The sequence below is a fragment of the Leptodactylus fuscus genome, chromosome 5 (genome assembly GCF_031893055.1).
Source record: "Leptodactylus fuscus isolate aLepFus1 chromosome 5, aLepFus1.hap2, whole genome shotgun sequence".
Lineage (NCBI taxonomy): Eukaryota > Metazoa > Chordata > Amphibia > Anura > Leptodactylidae > Leptodactylus > Leptodactylus fuscus.
Genome location: NC_134269.1, coordinates 90,046,682 through 90,063,618, shown reverse-complemented (window position 1 = coordinate 90,063,618; position 16,937 = coordinate 90,046,682). Strand labels below are relative to the sequence as shown.

General features: G+C 43.3%; 1 protein-coding gene across 1 annotated transcript; it reads left to right on the top strand.

Moving 5' to 3' along the window:
• Positions 1-3,665: 3,665 nt before the first annotated feature.
• Positions 3,666-7,904, top strand: PCLAF (PCNA clamp associated factor). The gene is made up of 4 exons (XM_075276228.1): positions 3,666-3,752; positions 5,941-6,024; positions 6,413-6,590; positions 7,855-7,904. The coding sequence occupies exons 1-4, from the start codon at positions 3,698-3,700 to the stop codon at positions 7,892-7,894; spliced, it is 357 nt and encodes a 118-aa protein (XP_075132329.1). The 5' UTR covers positions 3,666-3,697; the 3' UTR covers positions 7,895-7,904.
• The last annotated feature ends 9,033 nt before the right edge of the window (positions 7,905-16,937 follow it).

Genomic DNA, 16,937 nt, shown 5'->3' with positions numbered 1-16,937 from the left:
TTGCAAATTACATACAAAGACATCTTATCATCTGGGCCCTGCTTTGTTTCTTCTCCACCACTGTGAGTCTTAAGTGCGAAGTTATAAGCGCTCCCTACTTTGATTTTTGGTCCTTGCTGCCCACGCTTGCATTCCACAATATTGAAAGCGAGTTGAACCTCCTCCTCTCTCTCTCTCTCAATCGATTTTAAAGGTCAAAGAGATCTTGCGCATGGAAAACAACACTTCCTTCCTGCATGACGTGGCTGAAGTCTTTAATAAAACCTGTTTTTATTGGTTGCAATTCCAACGCTCTGGTGAATATCAGATGCTTCTGGGCTCTGGGCCTTCCTCTTAGGCCTCAGCTTTGTTCCCTGTGCAGGGTTTCCAACATTGGCTATGGTGATATTGTTATTGATCAGCTATTTTCAGTCCTTATATGATTGATTATTGTTCCTTGTCATGGGCATCTGACATCCCCGGGACCTCATTTGGCCCTTATGTGTTTTATTTTCTGCTCATTCCCCTACTCACGCCCTTAAGCTATGCCCCCTCAACCCCTTTTTTTTTTTTTCTTCTCTCTCTCCTGTGTCTTTCATCTTTTTCTCTAGTTCTCTGTTCCCCCCACTTTCAATCTTTTATTTTTTTTTCTTAATATCTCTGTAGCCTTGCTGGCTGGTTCTGTCTGGGGGTCTCCTTGATGGTTCCAGCCGCTTTGCATTGTTATGTTTTGTTTGTATCTTTTGCACTATTGGTCTGTTTCAGACCTTGTTGTATTATTATAAAAATGCAATAAAAATTTTAATTGAAAAAAAGATGAAAAAGGACAGGTAGGAGTCATAAGCTCTGAGACAGCAGAGGAGCGATCAACAAAATACAATGCAGCAAACAACAGTGTGAAATGAGGTGGAGATGGTGGGAGGGGGGGGAAGGAGAGGTTAAGAGGGATAGGTAGGAAAGGTGATTTGGAAGGAAGAGGAGTAAAATAAAGTATTCTATAAGAGCCACACTTTCAGAGGGGCCACACGGTGGCTCAGTGGTTAGCACTGCAGCCTTGCAGCACTGGAGTCCTGGTGTTCAAATCCCGCCAAGGGCATAAAACCATCTGGAAGGAGTTTGTATGTTCTCCCCGTGTTTGCATGGATTTCCATCCCATATTCCAAAGACATACTGATAGGGAAAAATGTACATTGTGAGCTCTATATGGGGCTCACAATCTACATTTAGAAAAAAAAAAAAAAAAAGAGCCACACTTTCAGGTGGGGACTACTGTCCTGACTGATTTCCACGCTGAAGTCCTCCATTCATCGAATATACAGGATCTCTTGTAGCCAATCCGACATGAAATTGAGTTTGGTAGATTACCACAACCAGGGAATGATGTACCTGCCCACCACTAGCAGGAAACTAAACAGCTGTCAAATATGTTTAGGAAATTTGAGGGTGAAAATGGAAAGTAAAAGAGGAGCACAGTGATCCTCCAATTATCATGCCCCATAGTGGCCCCTGCGTAGAGTATTATGCCCCATAGTGGCCCCTGCGTAGAGTATTATGCCCCATAGTGACCCCTGAACACACTATTATGCTCCATAGTTGCACCTTCACACAGAATTATGCCCCATAGTGGCCCCTGCACACAGTATTATACAGCATAGTGGCCCTTGCACACAGTATTATGCAGCATGGTGGCCCCTGCACACAGTATTATGCCCCATTGAGGACCACCCATGAACAATTATTATACTCTTTTCAGACCCCAGAGTATAATAATTGGACACCCAGGGGAGGATACAAACATAAAAAACACTCACTTACCTCTCCTGGGCTCTGGTGCACTCCCCGCTGATGTCAGCCATCTTCAATTATTGAAGAGACGACGCTTGAGCTGGGCTTGCGTCGCGACGCATAAGCACGCAATCCCGGCTCATGTGACGTCTGGGATGTCACCAAGTAGGCCGAGGCTTTCCAGAGCCCAGGAGAGGCAAGTAACAGTGTTTTTTTTTTAATGTTCCCTCACCTCTCCTAGCTCTCCGATCATTATACTTGGGAGTCTAAAAAGACCCCCGAGTATAATAATAGCAGTGTTTGTAGGGTTCGCGGGCCTGCAGCCTCACTTACCGATCCTAGCTCCTGCTCACAGCCTCTTCAGAAAGGGAAGCGCTGACGGCCGTTAGCAAGAGCCAGGATCGGTAAGTAAATAGGGCTCATTATCTGCTGCAGTGAAAACGAAAATTATTATATTCTGGGGGGGTTTCAGACCACAAAGTATAATAATAGTTTTTGTACATACTATGGGACATAATACTGTGTGGAGGGGCCACTATGGGTCATAATATTGTGTAGAGGGGCCACTGTGGGACATAGTAATGTATGTAGGGGCCACTGTGGGCCATTATACTGTTTGGAGGGGCCGCTGTGGGACATTATAGTGTCTGTAAATGGGGCGTTATACTGTGTGGAGGCCAGGAAAGGGGCCCCTATGCCATGTGTGTGGGGAACAGTCCTTACTAGTTGAACCTCTGAACCTAAGGGAATTGCTTTTGTCTTTGCAGGGTTAAGAATGGACCACCCCAATGTATATAGCGCACATGTTGATCAAATCTTTAGCAGCTTTTGTTGACTTTATTAAAATCTAGGACAAAACATCAGAGTGTTCTGTGCTATCTGTTTAGCAAAGCGGCTGACAGTATTACAGTAAGGCCTGGTTCACATTTGTGTTTGGTAATCTGTTTGGGGAGTCCGCATGGGAACCACCCGAATGGACTACCGAATGCAGTGGCAAGCAGTGAGCAGTGAAAGCTCACGGACCCCATAGACTATAATGTGGTCCGTGTGGTCTCCGCACGAGTCATGTGGACAGAAAAGTACTTCACGATCTACTTTCCTGTCCGCATGACTCGTACGGAAATCACATGGGCCCCATTATAGTCTATGGGGTCCGTGTGCTTTCATTGTACACTGCTTGCCAATGTATTTGGAGGTCCCCATGACTCCCCAAACAGATCACCGAATGCAGATGTGAACCAGGCCTAAGCATGGGCCCATCAGGCGTAGTTTGTGTCGTCATATGACAGATCACTCCGTTGATGTTTCTGAGATCCTGATAGAGATGTGAATTGCCATATTGTCTGTTTTTACAGACCCCAAACTATTTGAATTCTATAGAAAGGTCTGGTGTCCATATTTATTTAGGATATTTTAGGTGCTTCTTGTGCATAGTCTGTATGCCTTGGAGGGGTCTGATGTGTGATTTATATTGATTTTTCATTTCAGATTTCCTCTCTTTCCGGGTCCCGATTGTGGAAGGGAAATAACTTGTGAGATGTATATGGGAATCACTATGGATTACTTTTCGGCACACTTGTGATATACAGTCATTAGTCATAGCACAGTATGTAATCTGTAGCATGACTACAGTTTGCCGCCAGCTAGTCAAACAAATGAGCGGGAAAACCAAGAGCTGCTCTCGCCAACCCCGCCTCCCTTGCACAGCCTGACTCTGCAGACTTTGGGCGGGAAAGAGGCGTCACAGGATGATTGACAACATCTTCTATTCTATCATTGGTAGATTATCAAAGCCTGGGCGGGGCATAAAGAGCAGCGTCCAATAGGAGTGGAGAGGACGGGTTGCAATTTCGAGCGCCAAAGTCTGAGCTTTAAATCGCGCTTTAGTCCGGTCTCCCGGTCGTGTGGTGATAGAGCGGATCGCGGCGATAAAATGGTGCGTACTAAGGCAGACAGCGCGGGACACTCCACCGGTAGTTACAGGAAAGGTGAGAAAGCAGAGTGTCATAAGACGTTATTTTCTGTTACGGGATCGCTTTGTAGAGGGCTTATGACGGGATGAAGTGTTTTTTTCCTCGTTGTAGAAGCAGCGCTGATTTCTCCATAGTAGTACTTGACAAAATCGTATTGATATCGGGATGAGTTAGCTTTCTGTCTGCGTTGTGTTCCTATTGGAAAAGTAGGGCGAAAAGGTTAACGTACCTGTTTGGCGCCATGAGGAGGTGCGCGCCAAAATACCTGTGTGCTCTGTCCTGTTAATGTAAATGCGTGAGTGAGGTGGATCTATCCTTTGTATTGTCTATAAGGGATTCCTGTGCTATGTGCATGGTGACTAGTATCTGCCACACACAGCCCATTGTTTATCATTGTGATGAAATGCTTGTAAATCAGAGGTGTGGCCATCTGCTCTAAGCTAATACAGGGGTTTCTAGTGTATCAGTTAAGTCAATTATATCAAAATATTGCAGCTATATATAGTTATAGCTGAGACCTGTGTGTTCTGATCTAGTTTCCCTGTCCAGTTCTTTGATCTCTTTGAGGTCCCAAGGTATTGTGAACAAACTTGGAATATTTCAAGGGCTTGTTCAGCCATTTTCTGATGTGTGCCACAGAATAAGGCGAAGTTCACATGTGCTGGTATCTCTACCACCACATAAACTGCTAGAAAATGGAGGGATGTCCTGGTTTTTTTTCCTTTCCACTGGTTTCAATCTAAAACCAGTGGATTTCATTTATAGTCTATGGGGGTCTGCTGATGTCTGTGGGTAATCAGTTTTGGGAATTGGGGTCAGCTGGTGGACTCAAACTAGACCCATACAGATGAGAACCTAGTCTGAGTTTGGGTCTTTAGGTCTTTTGCCAGTCTTCCTGGTTCTTCTTGCCACCCAGGAAATGAGCACTTGGTCTAACACTGACTATTAGTGAATTGCCTCACTTCCTGTGTGTTGAGGAAGACCAGGAAGTAGTTTAGTAGGGATTGTGGGAGAGGGAGAGAGATTCTTGAGAAAGATTGATCTGTTAACCTAAAGTTTTCCAAATGGTTAAACTATCGCAGCATAATAAAATATATATATATATATAATATAATCACCAGACACAACAAAAGTTGCTGCAAAAAAAACCCAAACATTCATTGACTTTTGTTTCCTTTGGGTTTATCGCGCTCCAGAAGTTTTGGTAATCTCTACTACATTTGTACTAAGTATACTGCCATTGAAGAAAACAACCGTTCATATACTGTATATGTCAACTTAAAAGTTGGGAGCCATTCACGTCATGTTTTGAGCATCAGCTTAACTGATTAGTTTTGCAGATACAAAAAAACTGATGTGAATAAAATGAATGAAAGCAGGTGAAAACTTATGACCAGACTAATGGCATAAATACCAGGTTAGCGGCTGCTACAGGGTCTGGAACATTAGGGGCCCAATTTACTTACTGATACCCCATTCACAGCTGCCTGCACTTCCACTTTGTGGAGACTGCTGTGATCAGGAGCGGGGATTGGTAAGTGTGGCTGCGGGCCTTTCAACTACTGATATTAGGAGTATAATAATTGGAGGCCCAGGGGAGGTGAAGGAACAAAAAATAGTTGCTTACATCTAAAAAGATCCCAGAGTATAATTGTTAATGGGTGGTCCTCTATGGGGCTTATTAGTTTGTGTGCGCAGGGGCCATGGTGGGGCGTAATAGTGTGTAAATGGGATGCTATACTGTATGGGGGGCTGGAAAGGGGGCACTGTGCTGGGGGACAAGTCTTTCTGGCTAACTCCACTGGACCATCCATTTACATAGTCAGTATTAAAGGGGTTTTCCCATCTTCTTTCAGAATTTTGCCTGCTGTGTCCTCTTCCCACTTCAAATATTCTGTAACCAGCTGGTGTGTGTGCTTTTGACTGTTTGGATTACTGTCTATGGGAAACTGGGTGCAGGTGTGAACACTTAACCTGCAAGGGACACGCTCTTCTGATCAAATGTATGATTTTCAGAGGAGAAAATAAATCTGTAGCAAAGCAGCAATCAAATGATCTGTTATTTAGGATTTTGCCCTTTGCAACAAGTCTTGAAATGTGACATTGATATTCAAAAAAAATAAATAAATAAAAAAATACGTTACAGAATAGGCTTGTCCTGAATGGATTACTGTAATTATTAATGTGTCTTTCTCTTTTTCAGCTGTTGCTGCCAGAGCACCAAGGAAATCTCTTGGTGCTTCACCCAGTTCCTCGAATCATTCTACATCCCCTACTGGGAAAAAATGTAAGTTGATAAATTTCTTATGTGGCTTATTATATTGGCTTATTTCTTTTAACTGGCACCATATAAAAAAAATAATACAGCGCAACTTTTTGTATTTAGTGTTCTGAACAAATCTTAAATGGGTTCTCTGGTTTTTGTTTTTTTTTTGTTCGTCAGTGCTATTAATGGGTTAAGTGGTTTCTGGGAGCCACTCCCCCCCCCCCCCCCCCCTCCCCATATCTTCACTGCACAGGTGTGGGCAGCTACTTCGGGCTCCCACGTTTGTGCAATAGTGATGGAGCATCTGTTTCAGCGCAAAGCCGGGGCTCCAGTTCTTTTGTGCATGTGTGAGCAACTGTAAACTTAAAATGAAACTTCCAATTTCTTCTCTCTTTTTTAACATGTGAAGCTGAAGGCAAATATGGTGGTGGCAATCCTGTATGTGTAAGACCTACACCAAAATGGCAGAAGGGTATTGGAGAGTTCTTTGGTTCGCCATCTACAAGCCCCCCTGAAAAGGAAAACCGTGTGCCTTCTGATGATGAAGAGGAAGCTGGGGGAAGTGGAGTGGGAAAAGTACAAAGAAAGTAAGTTGATGGTAATTTATGTTATTCTCCTGAGGTCCATTTGAGCTTTTATAACATATAGGGTAGACAGAAGTCCTCAAGTGAAATCAGTTTGCCTAGGGATTAGAGAATCGTTAAACATATTTCATAATTTGCTTACATTTTAGTGGGTATTTTATAGGCTTGGTTATATACAGCTATGGGTCTAGAGGATTGAATATCCTCAATTTTCCACCATGGTCTAGCCACAAAAGAATGCTGATGCAGGGATTAGAAATCAGCATAAGAATGACAGAACTTGTGATGTTTATTTAAATAACTGAGATTCCCCAAGTCTTGTCTTATATTTGGGGTCTGTAAAGGTTTATATGGTACTTGCGGTAATATATTCCTGGAAGATCTCACATCCTGTATAGTGACTTCTCTATCATCCAGAGCAGTGGTTCTGAAGGTGCAGTATGCCCACCCATCCTTGGTCTACGTGCTATGAAGAAAGTCCACTCTGCCCCTGCACTGGTAGTTTGTGGGGTTTGACTCGCATGAACTACAATTGAGGGTGTCTCTGGACTGCTGCAGCTAAAGGGTTATGTGAAGGGGTATTGGTGCTTTGTTCCTTGGTTTATACTAGTCGCAGTTGCGTACTCGCCTGTGATAGGTGTGCTATAAAAAGGCATATCATTCAATATATTGCCCCTTACTAACTGTTTTGGAGGTGTATTGACTGTGATCTAAGGGGGTTAAGTAAAGACCTGTGAATGGTCCCATAGACTCATTTTAAAAAAATATATATATTTGCGCTTTTTATGTAAAGGTTTTATTAATATTTAAGACCAATAAACAATACAAAAATGGTCTCTGAACATCATGTGCTGGTAAACAACTCAAACAAATAAAATAGTAGCAATGCAGGGTAGTATAGCATATTGGTAGAACCAACTTGTGGTGACTTTGGCATGGCTGAGGGAAGCAAGCAGCCCCAGCAATCACTCCATGAATGCAAAACCTGCAGAGCAGAATTCAACCCACTAGGTCCTGTTTCCCTAGAATATAATTCAGTGTCAATTAAAGACTCAGATACTTCTAGAGGAGACGTGGTGAGATCCTCCATTCGCTTGATATACTCCATGTTATGGCTTGTGCTATATGACTTTAGTGTAGGTGTCGTCAGCCTTAAATAATTGCACTGCACTCCAAGGACCTCATTTTATTTTTTCTTAATTTAAACTGGTATGCTTAACAAAAAAAGTTGACTACTCCTGTTCTAACTTATGAATTTTTATTTTAGGTCTCGCCCAGTGATTGAAGATGACGAAGATGAAGACTGAAACTCAAGACCTGACTCTTGTGTAAATTTGTAAATAAACTGTCTTCTTCTTTTTCTTTGTGTGTACATATTCTTCCGCTATAATACTTAAAACTCCTTTGTCATTTCATTACTTAAGTGTAGTGTTTTAGCTGTTTAATAAATCTCTAGACTTTTTTTTTTAATGTGCATATTCTTATTTAAGCTTGCCTGACTGCAATCCAGTTTTCTACTATCTGAAGTATTAACCTGGCAGGCCACATGTTACTAAACCAAGGCATGTTTTCAAGCAAAGTCAAATAAAACAATTATCAAAGGCTGTGGTTTTTTTTTTTTTTGCATTCCTTTTTAAAGTAGTATGTCAATTATACCTACGGAATCGCTGGTGTATTTCCTAAAGTGCACCTTTCACCAACTCAACTCTGCATTCTTCAATAGGCACAGCTCCAATGAGGTGGCGAGAGGTCCCCTTTATACTTTGCCTAACTAGACCTATTCATTATTGATGTATTGTATGAAGCTCATAGTCTATAGCAATAAACTGCAGTTCAAACTCAAATTTTTATTGCAGGTTTTTAACAATACAACATGGTCTGAAATGGACCCAAAGGAACATGAGTAGTCTGAACTCTTAAGACCTACCTTAGAGATGCATTGAATGACGGCAATGTCTAACGCCACTATGAGGTTAACGGTTTCCCACAATGGTACACAAATACAAGGCAGCACAGTGTGCTGGATGGTGTCTCATTGCAAAGTCAGTCTGACTTGCATGTAAAATAGTGGTACAGTAGAATCTTTAGGCTAGGTTAGATGGCTACTGTCATGCAGGTGATTTCTGTTGTAAAATTATATGGGAATGAGCAGCATGGGGCTCCGTGGCTCATCTTGCAGTTCTGGAGTCCTAGGTTTGAATCTGACCAAGGACAACAACTGCAAGAAGTTAGTGGTGTGAACCAGGCCCAAGGAAGCAAGTAACATCTGCATTTGGGGAGTCTGCATGGGGACCCCCGAATGGAATACCAAATGCTTTGCTGAGTAGTGAAAGTACACAGCTCTCATAGACTATAATGGGGTATGTGTACTTTCTGCGCAGTATTAACACGAGTCATGCAGACAGGAAAGTAGACAATGAAGGTTGCGCTCCCCCCCCCCCCCCCATGTTCTGCGCGGAAAACACATGGACCCCAATATAGCCTTGTCAGTTTCCATCCCATATGTAAGTGAGATAATAGAGCAGATGATTCTACAGCTCTGCACATATTTCCTTAACCCATTTATACTGGAGGTTATATATTTTGGAGTTCTAATAGTGGAACTCTAGGCATCAACGGGTTAATAGGAACACAGTTGCTTCTGGCCCGGTGTATAGCATCAACTTCAGGTAAAATTTTAAAGTAAACATACAACGAATGATGTCTTATTAGCTCTTAATTGAATTAATCATTTTAGCTTCAATCTGGAGTTGGTAATCTGACTCGGAGGTTACAGTAGTGATCACAACTACTTCGCCTAATGTAGTTCTGTGTTGTGTAAATCCATAAAACCCCTTATTAGAAATGTTTCCCTGTAATCCAGGAGGTGTTGCAAACAGACTTGGTATAGCCTTAGGGGGCGTTCACACCACCGTCGGTGTCCGACATGTAGTGTTCGCTCCTAGTGTCCGCTCAAAATCTGTCACGGACACTAGGAGCGGACACTAGATGTGTCCGTGACACCTGCCATTCACTTGAATGGGCATCGGGTGCGTTCTTTTGCACTCCGTGCCCGTCCTTCTCTGTCCGCAAGAGAAGATGTACGATTTCTCAAGCGGACAGAAAAACCCTGCATGCAGGGTTCCTCTGTCCGCTTGAGAAGTCGGACATCTTCTCTTGCGGACAGAGAAGGACGGGCACGGAGTGCAAAAGAACGCACCCGATGCCCATTCAAGTGAATGGCAGGTGTCACGGACACATCTAGTGTCCGTGACAGATTTTGAGCGGACACTACATGTCGGACACTGACGGTAGTGTGAACGCTCCCTTAGAAAAAGAACTTACCTTGTGGCAAAGTTTAAGACTACTTATGGAACAAGACTACGCTGTCTTTTTCTGAAGAATCAACATTTTTGATGAATCTTACGAGCTGTAGATATGACTTAGCCTAAAGACACTAGTAACTTCTACCATTCTGATGGGTGGACTCTTGCAGATCCCTATGGGCTAGCTCAAGGTAAAGTTGTGCCAGGTTTACCAGGGTTCCCTTAGGTTACTCTATAATGGTTGGCTGGCTGTGTTCAGGATTAAAGCAGCAGATGTTTGTGCCCAACCTCGTAGACATCTTAAAATTCTCTTGCAAAGTGCCGGCATCATTGACTGCAACCAGAAGACTATAAATGAAGTCATGGATAGGAATTATCCCATCAGAAATCAACTCTTGCTCTTGCCCTCTTTTGCTCTCTGAAACTGAAAAATCTGAATGAGAAGAATGGTATTTCTTTCCCCAATATCCCAAGTCTAGTTTAAAACTTTTTCGGAGCAGATCCAAAGGTCAGCAAAATTCCAGAACCATTTCAGAGTGTCTGATAAGACAGTTCTTAAAGCAGCCAGGGTTTAACTTTCTCTAAGAAGAAGCCCTCTAGCAAAAAGAATTGGAACGCATGACGCCAGAGAAGCAGTTCCTCCTATAGGGGGCAGACTGAAAAACTATCTCAGTTGACAACTATTCATTTGAGTGTGCTGTATTTTCCAGGAATACTCTCTGGAGTTTTTCACCCAACAAGTTTTTTTTTTTGTTTTTGTTTTTTTTTTTACTCAACATAGAGACTTGTTTCAGATACTGGAAGATTTTATCCACAAGAACGCAGTAGAGGAAATTCTTGTTACAGGATTGGGGAAGAGAGTATACACTCACTTTTTTTTTTTTTTTATTGTTATCCCCAAATTAGAAGGAAATGGGCATCTAGTGATAGACTTAAAAAATTTAAACATCTATTTGGTGCTAAATATGATTCAAGAGGGAGATTTCCTCTGAGGTATGCCTGTCTGGATACACCTGTCCTGCAGAAACACAAACTATATTTATATTGTACTTTCAATTCAGGGGAGTATTAAGTATCCAATTCACATGTATTCATGAAGGTAGCAGAGTTCATAATGGCTTGAATGAATAGCAATGAATGAATGAATTGCTGCTTTTTTGTGTGATCTGTAAAGAAGCTGAAATGATGTTAAAGGGGCTCTATCAGCAAAATCATGCTGATAGAGCCCCACATATGCATGAATAGCCTTTAAAAAGGCTATTCAGGCACCGTAAATGTTATATTAAACTACCTCCCAGTTTTAAAATAATACCCTAAAAAAGAATGTGATCTACTTACGCATCGTGCACGATGGGCGGGCATTCAGGGTGCGCCGTCTTCTTCATCCACGCCTCCTCTTCCTCCGATGTCCTCAGGTCCCGTCCTCCTCCGGCGCTCGCGAACTGACATTGATAAAAAAAAATGGCATCAGAGGAAGAGGAGGCGTGGATGAAGAAGACGGCGCACCCTGAATGCCCACCCAGCGTGCGAGATGCGTAACTAGATAACATTCTGTTTTAGGGTTTTATTTTAAAACTGGGGGGTAGTTTAATATAACATTTACGGTGCCTGAATGGCCTTTTTAAAGGCTATTCACGCATATGTGGGGCTCTATCAGCATGATTTTGCTGATAGAGCCCCTTTAATAATGTTCTGGACTTTTTTAAAAAAATTTGTATTTTCTTCCTTTTGCAAAAAGCACCCAGTTCACAGCATTTAAGGCTGATGTCCCACGGTGCTTAAACGCAGCTTCTTTTGTTGCATATTTTGTTGCGTTTTTTTGAGCCAAAAATGGCTACAGAGGGAATGGAGAATATATAGGAAGTTCTTATAATTCTCCCTTCAGCTGAATCCACTCCTGAGTTTGGCTCAAAAAACCGCAACAAAATCTGCAACAAAAGGAGCTGCATTTCTGCACTGTGGGGCCTCAGCCTAAATTAGTTTTCTGGACACAAATCGAGTAGTCTTACTGATGACTTATTCACAGGATAGATTCAGTATGTGACATGTGGACGCCGATGCCTGGACCCTGCACAAGATTAGCCGTCACAGCATACCAGGTGCCAGAAGCTGCTACAGTGGATGAATGGCGCATGATACACTGTTCCTGTTCAAGTAATGGAAACGGCACAGCAGCCCCATCCACTGCATAGCAGTAGTTACAGGGAGGACTGGCACCATTCCTAAAGGGGTTGTCCCATCTCAAGGATCCTATCTATACTGCTAGCTTATGTGGATTCAAGACTTTTCCTAAATACATTGCTTCAGCAAAACGGCTTTGTTTGGCTACTATATGAAATTATTCACTTTATTTTTTACACAGCGTCTCCATAACCATGGACAGGGGATGATTTTCTCTCTCCGCCCAGAACAAGTGACATAGCTCCATGCTCTCAGTAGGAAGGGGGAGCTGAGTGCTCGGAGTGAGCTGCTAGTTCTGACCTGTTTATCTCCCTCTCCCTGTTATCAGCTCTGCTATTTACATTTTGCTGATGAGGGCTGAGCTGACACACAGACTACAAGGCTCTCTTCAGTGGACCCAGACAGTACAATACACTCCAAAGTGGCCCCCATACAGTATTATTATTAGTCCCACCAAGAGCAGCCAGGTGTCCTCCTTTTCTGACTGCAAGCACTGATGAATGATGTCATCACGCTTGCGTAGGGGAGAGGTTGCACTCTGCAGTTAGTGTAAGCTGAGGACCTGTTAGTGAGCAATCAGGGCGGCAGCATGTGCGCAAACAGAGAGGGTTCTGAGTGCCCCTTTTGGCATGCGTGTCATAGGTTCGCCAACACAGGCCTAGAATCAACTTTAAATCTTAGGGCCCCTTCACATGGAGTTTACGCTCCGTGTATTCTGTCTACGCTCAGTGTATTCCGTACATTTTACACGTGTAAAAATACACATGTAAAATGTAGTTAGCCATTGAGTTCAATGGCTTTTCGTATAACGCACGTCTTTTTGCGCACGCAAAAAGACGCGTGTTATACGAACATGCCATTAAACTCAATGGCTAACTACCTTTTACATGTGTATTTTTACACGTGTAAAATGTACAGAATACATGGAGCATAAACTCCGTGTGAAGGGGCCCTTAGAGCTCATTCAACTAGATCCACAGCAGCTTCCCCGGCTAAGAGATTCTACATTCCTCAAGAACAAAACTACAAGGCGGCCATTTGATCAGTTCTGGGTACCTTCATCAGGCACTATCGCATGGATCTCCTGTGGATAGGTCATTAGTATTGGAATAGTTACAGAGCCCAGACAACCCCTTTAAAGTAGGAAGCCATGCTGTATTTAATTTATACATCTATAGGAACTGTTCCTTTATAGGCTTCCTTGGAGTAGACAAATCTGGAACCGTTGCCTCCTATTTATTGTCACAGCCCAATTAAATGAAACCTCACGCACTCTGCTTATGCCCATAGGCTTTTCTACAGGACCTACAAAATAGCTAAAAGTTAAAATTATCTGAATTTTAAAAAAATCCCAGGAAAAAGCTTCCATAATCCACCCAGTTCTAGTGAAATGATGGCGGTAGATCTTATAATAATCATGGGATTTATCTGTGTTATAAATGGGCAGCATCTAGTAAGCTGTATTATCTTCTTGTTGTAGTTGTCTATACACATTATGCCCTGGGGACACTGGTAAACCCTGGGGAAACTGGACAGCAGACAGCTTGCGAGTGGTTGACTTAAAAACCCATTCATTTGAATAAGTTTTCAAAGGTGACTGCCTGGGAGCGTTTTTAGCTTCTCCACCTGGTGTCCAGTTTTTTCCGCAGACACAAAATCCTACATGGAGGACTTTGTGTCCGTGGAAAAAAAAGGAAACCAGGCTGAAAACGCTCACGAGCGGTCACCATTGAAAACCCATGAATGGGTTTTAAAGCCAACTGCTCGCCAGCCGTCTGCTTTCCGGTTTCCCCGGGGTTTACCACGGACACCCCGGGGCGGACAGCAGCGGCAGTGTGAACACCGCTTATGCAGACATATTTAAAGATTCTAGTTCACTCCTCACCTTACCAGGCTTCTCTCCAAAAGTTCCATCTGTATCCAGCCTCAAGCAGAAATTTGCCCTTGCAGTGTTTAAAGAAAGAGACTTCTAAGAAGTTCTCCATTTTCTAGATGAGAAGATTATTCTTAGTTTGAACTTAAAAAGTCCTTTAGATGTTCAAAATATATTTTTCCAATTTCGTGGCCCTAACAAGGGCTAGTGATGCAACTTTATCATGTTGGATTAGAGACTTTATCAATGACTTGAGAGCCTAAAACAGTGATGGCGAACCTTTTAGAGACCGAGTGCCCAAACTGCAAATTTAAACCCACTAAATTATTGCAAAGTATCAACACAGCGATTTAACCTTTAATACTCTGCAGATCCACAATTGTAGACAGTTACTGATGCTCAGAATACAGTCGTGTGAATGGGGCTTTACAGAGCTTCAATAATACAAACTTTGGTAAAAGGTAAAAGTTTGCCTTTGGTACTTTTATACAATTATTGTTCACTATTTACATCTCGAAATATCTGTTTTATAGTGACCATGCAATGTTATTACAGCTTGTACTAATATCACGTCTGCTATAAAACAGATACTGTGTGCTATAAATAGTGAAGGCGCCCCTAGACAGTACAATGCTCTCCACAGTGACCCACAGACAGTACAGTGACTCCCAGATAGTACAATGCTCTCTACAGTGACCCACAGACAGTACAGTGACCCCAGATAGTACAATGCTCTCCACAGTCGCCCCCAGATAGCACAATGTGCTCCACAGTTGCCTTCAGACAGTACAATGCTCTCCATGGTGGCCCCCAGACAGTACAATGTGCTCCACATTGGACCCAGACAGTACAATGCTCTCCACAGTGACACACAGACAGTACAATGCTCTCCACAGTGACACACAGACAGTACAATGCTCTCCATGGTGGCCCCCAGACAGTACAATGTGCTCCACATTGGACCCAGACAGTACAATGCTGTCTACAGTGACACACAGACTACAATGCTCTCTTCAGTGGACCCAGACAGTACAATGCACTCCAATGTGGCCCCCATACAGTATTATTATTAGTCCCACCAAGAGCAGCCAGGTGTCCTCCTTTTCTGACTGCAAGCACTGATGAATGATGTCATCACGCTTGCGTAGGGGAGAGGTTGCACTCTGCAGTTAGTGTAAGCTGAGGACCTGTTAGTGAGCAATCAGGGCGGCAGCATGTGCGCAAACAGAGAGGGCTCTGAGTGCCCCTTTTGGCATGCGTGTCATAGGTTCGCCAACACAGGCCTAGAATCAACTTTAAATCTTAGGGCCCCTTCACATGGAGTTTACGCTCCGTGTATTCTGTCTATGCTCAGTGTATTCCATACATTTTACACGTGTAAAAATACACATGTAAAATGTAGTTAGCCATTGAGTTCAATGGCTTTTCGTATAACGCACGTCTTTTTGCGCACGCAAAAAGACACGTGTTATACGAACATGCCATTAAACTCAATGGCTAACTACCTTTTACATGTGTATTTTTCAACATTAGAAGTTTTATTGAAAGTTTTTCCAAGAAATTTTTTTACACAAAACCGAAGAGGGGAAGAAAAAAGGGGGGGTTTGAAAAGGGGGGGGGACTGGGGGGGGGGAAGTAATGTACAGAAGAATCAAATAATGGCAAAACTTGGGGGAAAAGAAGGGGATGGAGAGGGGGGGGTGAAGGGGGAGGGGAGGGAGATGGGCACAAAACAGATAAACGCTCTGGCGCAGAAGAGCTGAGGAACAAACCATATGCGAGAACCTTAAAACATATGAGTAACAATAGACAGAAGAAATAAGGAAAAATCTAACAAACAAACCACACAGGGGGACATTACACAGGGGACACAGAAGGAAAGAGGGAACGGAAGTCGGCAGAATAATAAAAATGGTTCCAAAGGAGCCAGGTTTGTTGATGCTTGGTATCATCCTGATGGAGCTCAGCCACCAGGGTTTCCATAGTTCGCAAGGCAAGAACCTCATTCAGCCAACAAACGAGCGAGGGAGGGGTCGTGGACTTCCATAGCCTGGGAATGACCGAGCGAGCTGCCACCAATAAAAATCCAAGTAGTCTACGGGTGGGTTTACGGAACACCCGGGAGAATAGTGAAAGAAGCAGCGGGGCCGGGTCGTCTTCCAGATCAATCCCCGTCACCTGCCGAATAACCTGTCTGACCCCAGTCCAAAAGGGACGAAGGAGAGGACATCCCCACCAAATGTGGGCCATCGTGCCGCGGTTGGAGAGACATCTCCAGCATCTTAGGGTGAATTCACACTGAGTAAACGCTAGCTTATTCTGAACGTAAAACACGTTCAGAATAAGCGGCGTCTAAAGCAGCTCCATTCATTTCTATGGGAGCGGGGATACGAGCGCTCCCCATAGAAATGAATGGGCTGCTTCTTTCACTCCGTGCAGTCCCATTGAAGTGAATGGGGAGTGCCGGCGTATACGGCAAGCTCTGCTCATGCCGGAGCGTACACGCCGGCACTCCCCATTCACTTCAATGGGACTGCACGGAGTGAAAGAAGCAGCCCATTCATTTCTATGGGGAGCGCTCGTATCCCCGCTCCCATAGAAATGAATGGAGCTGCTTTAGACGCCGCTTATTCTGAACGTGTTTTACGTTCAGAATAAGCTAGCGTTTACTCAGTGTGAATGCACCCTTACATGTGTATTTTTACACGTGTAAAATGTACAGAATACACGGAGCATAAACTCCGTGTGAAGGGGCCCTTAGAGCTCATTCGACTAGATCCACAGCAGCTTCCTCGGCTAAGAGATCCTACATTCCTCAAGAACAAAACTACAAGGCGGCCATTTGATCAGTTCTGGGTACCTTCATCAGGCACTATCGCATGGATCTCCTGTGTCATTAGTATTGGAATAGTTACAGAGCCCAGACAACCCCTATAAAGTAGGAAGCCATGCTGTATTTAATTTATACATCTATAGGAACTGTTCCTTTAT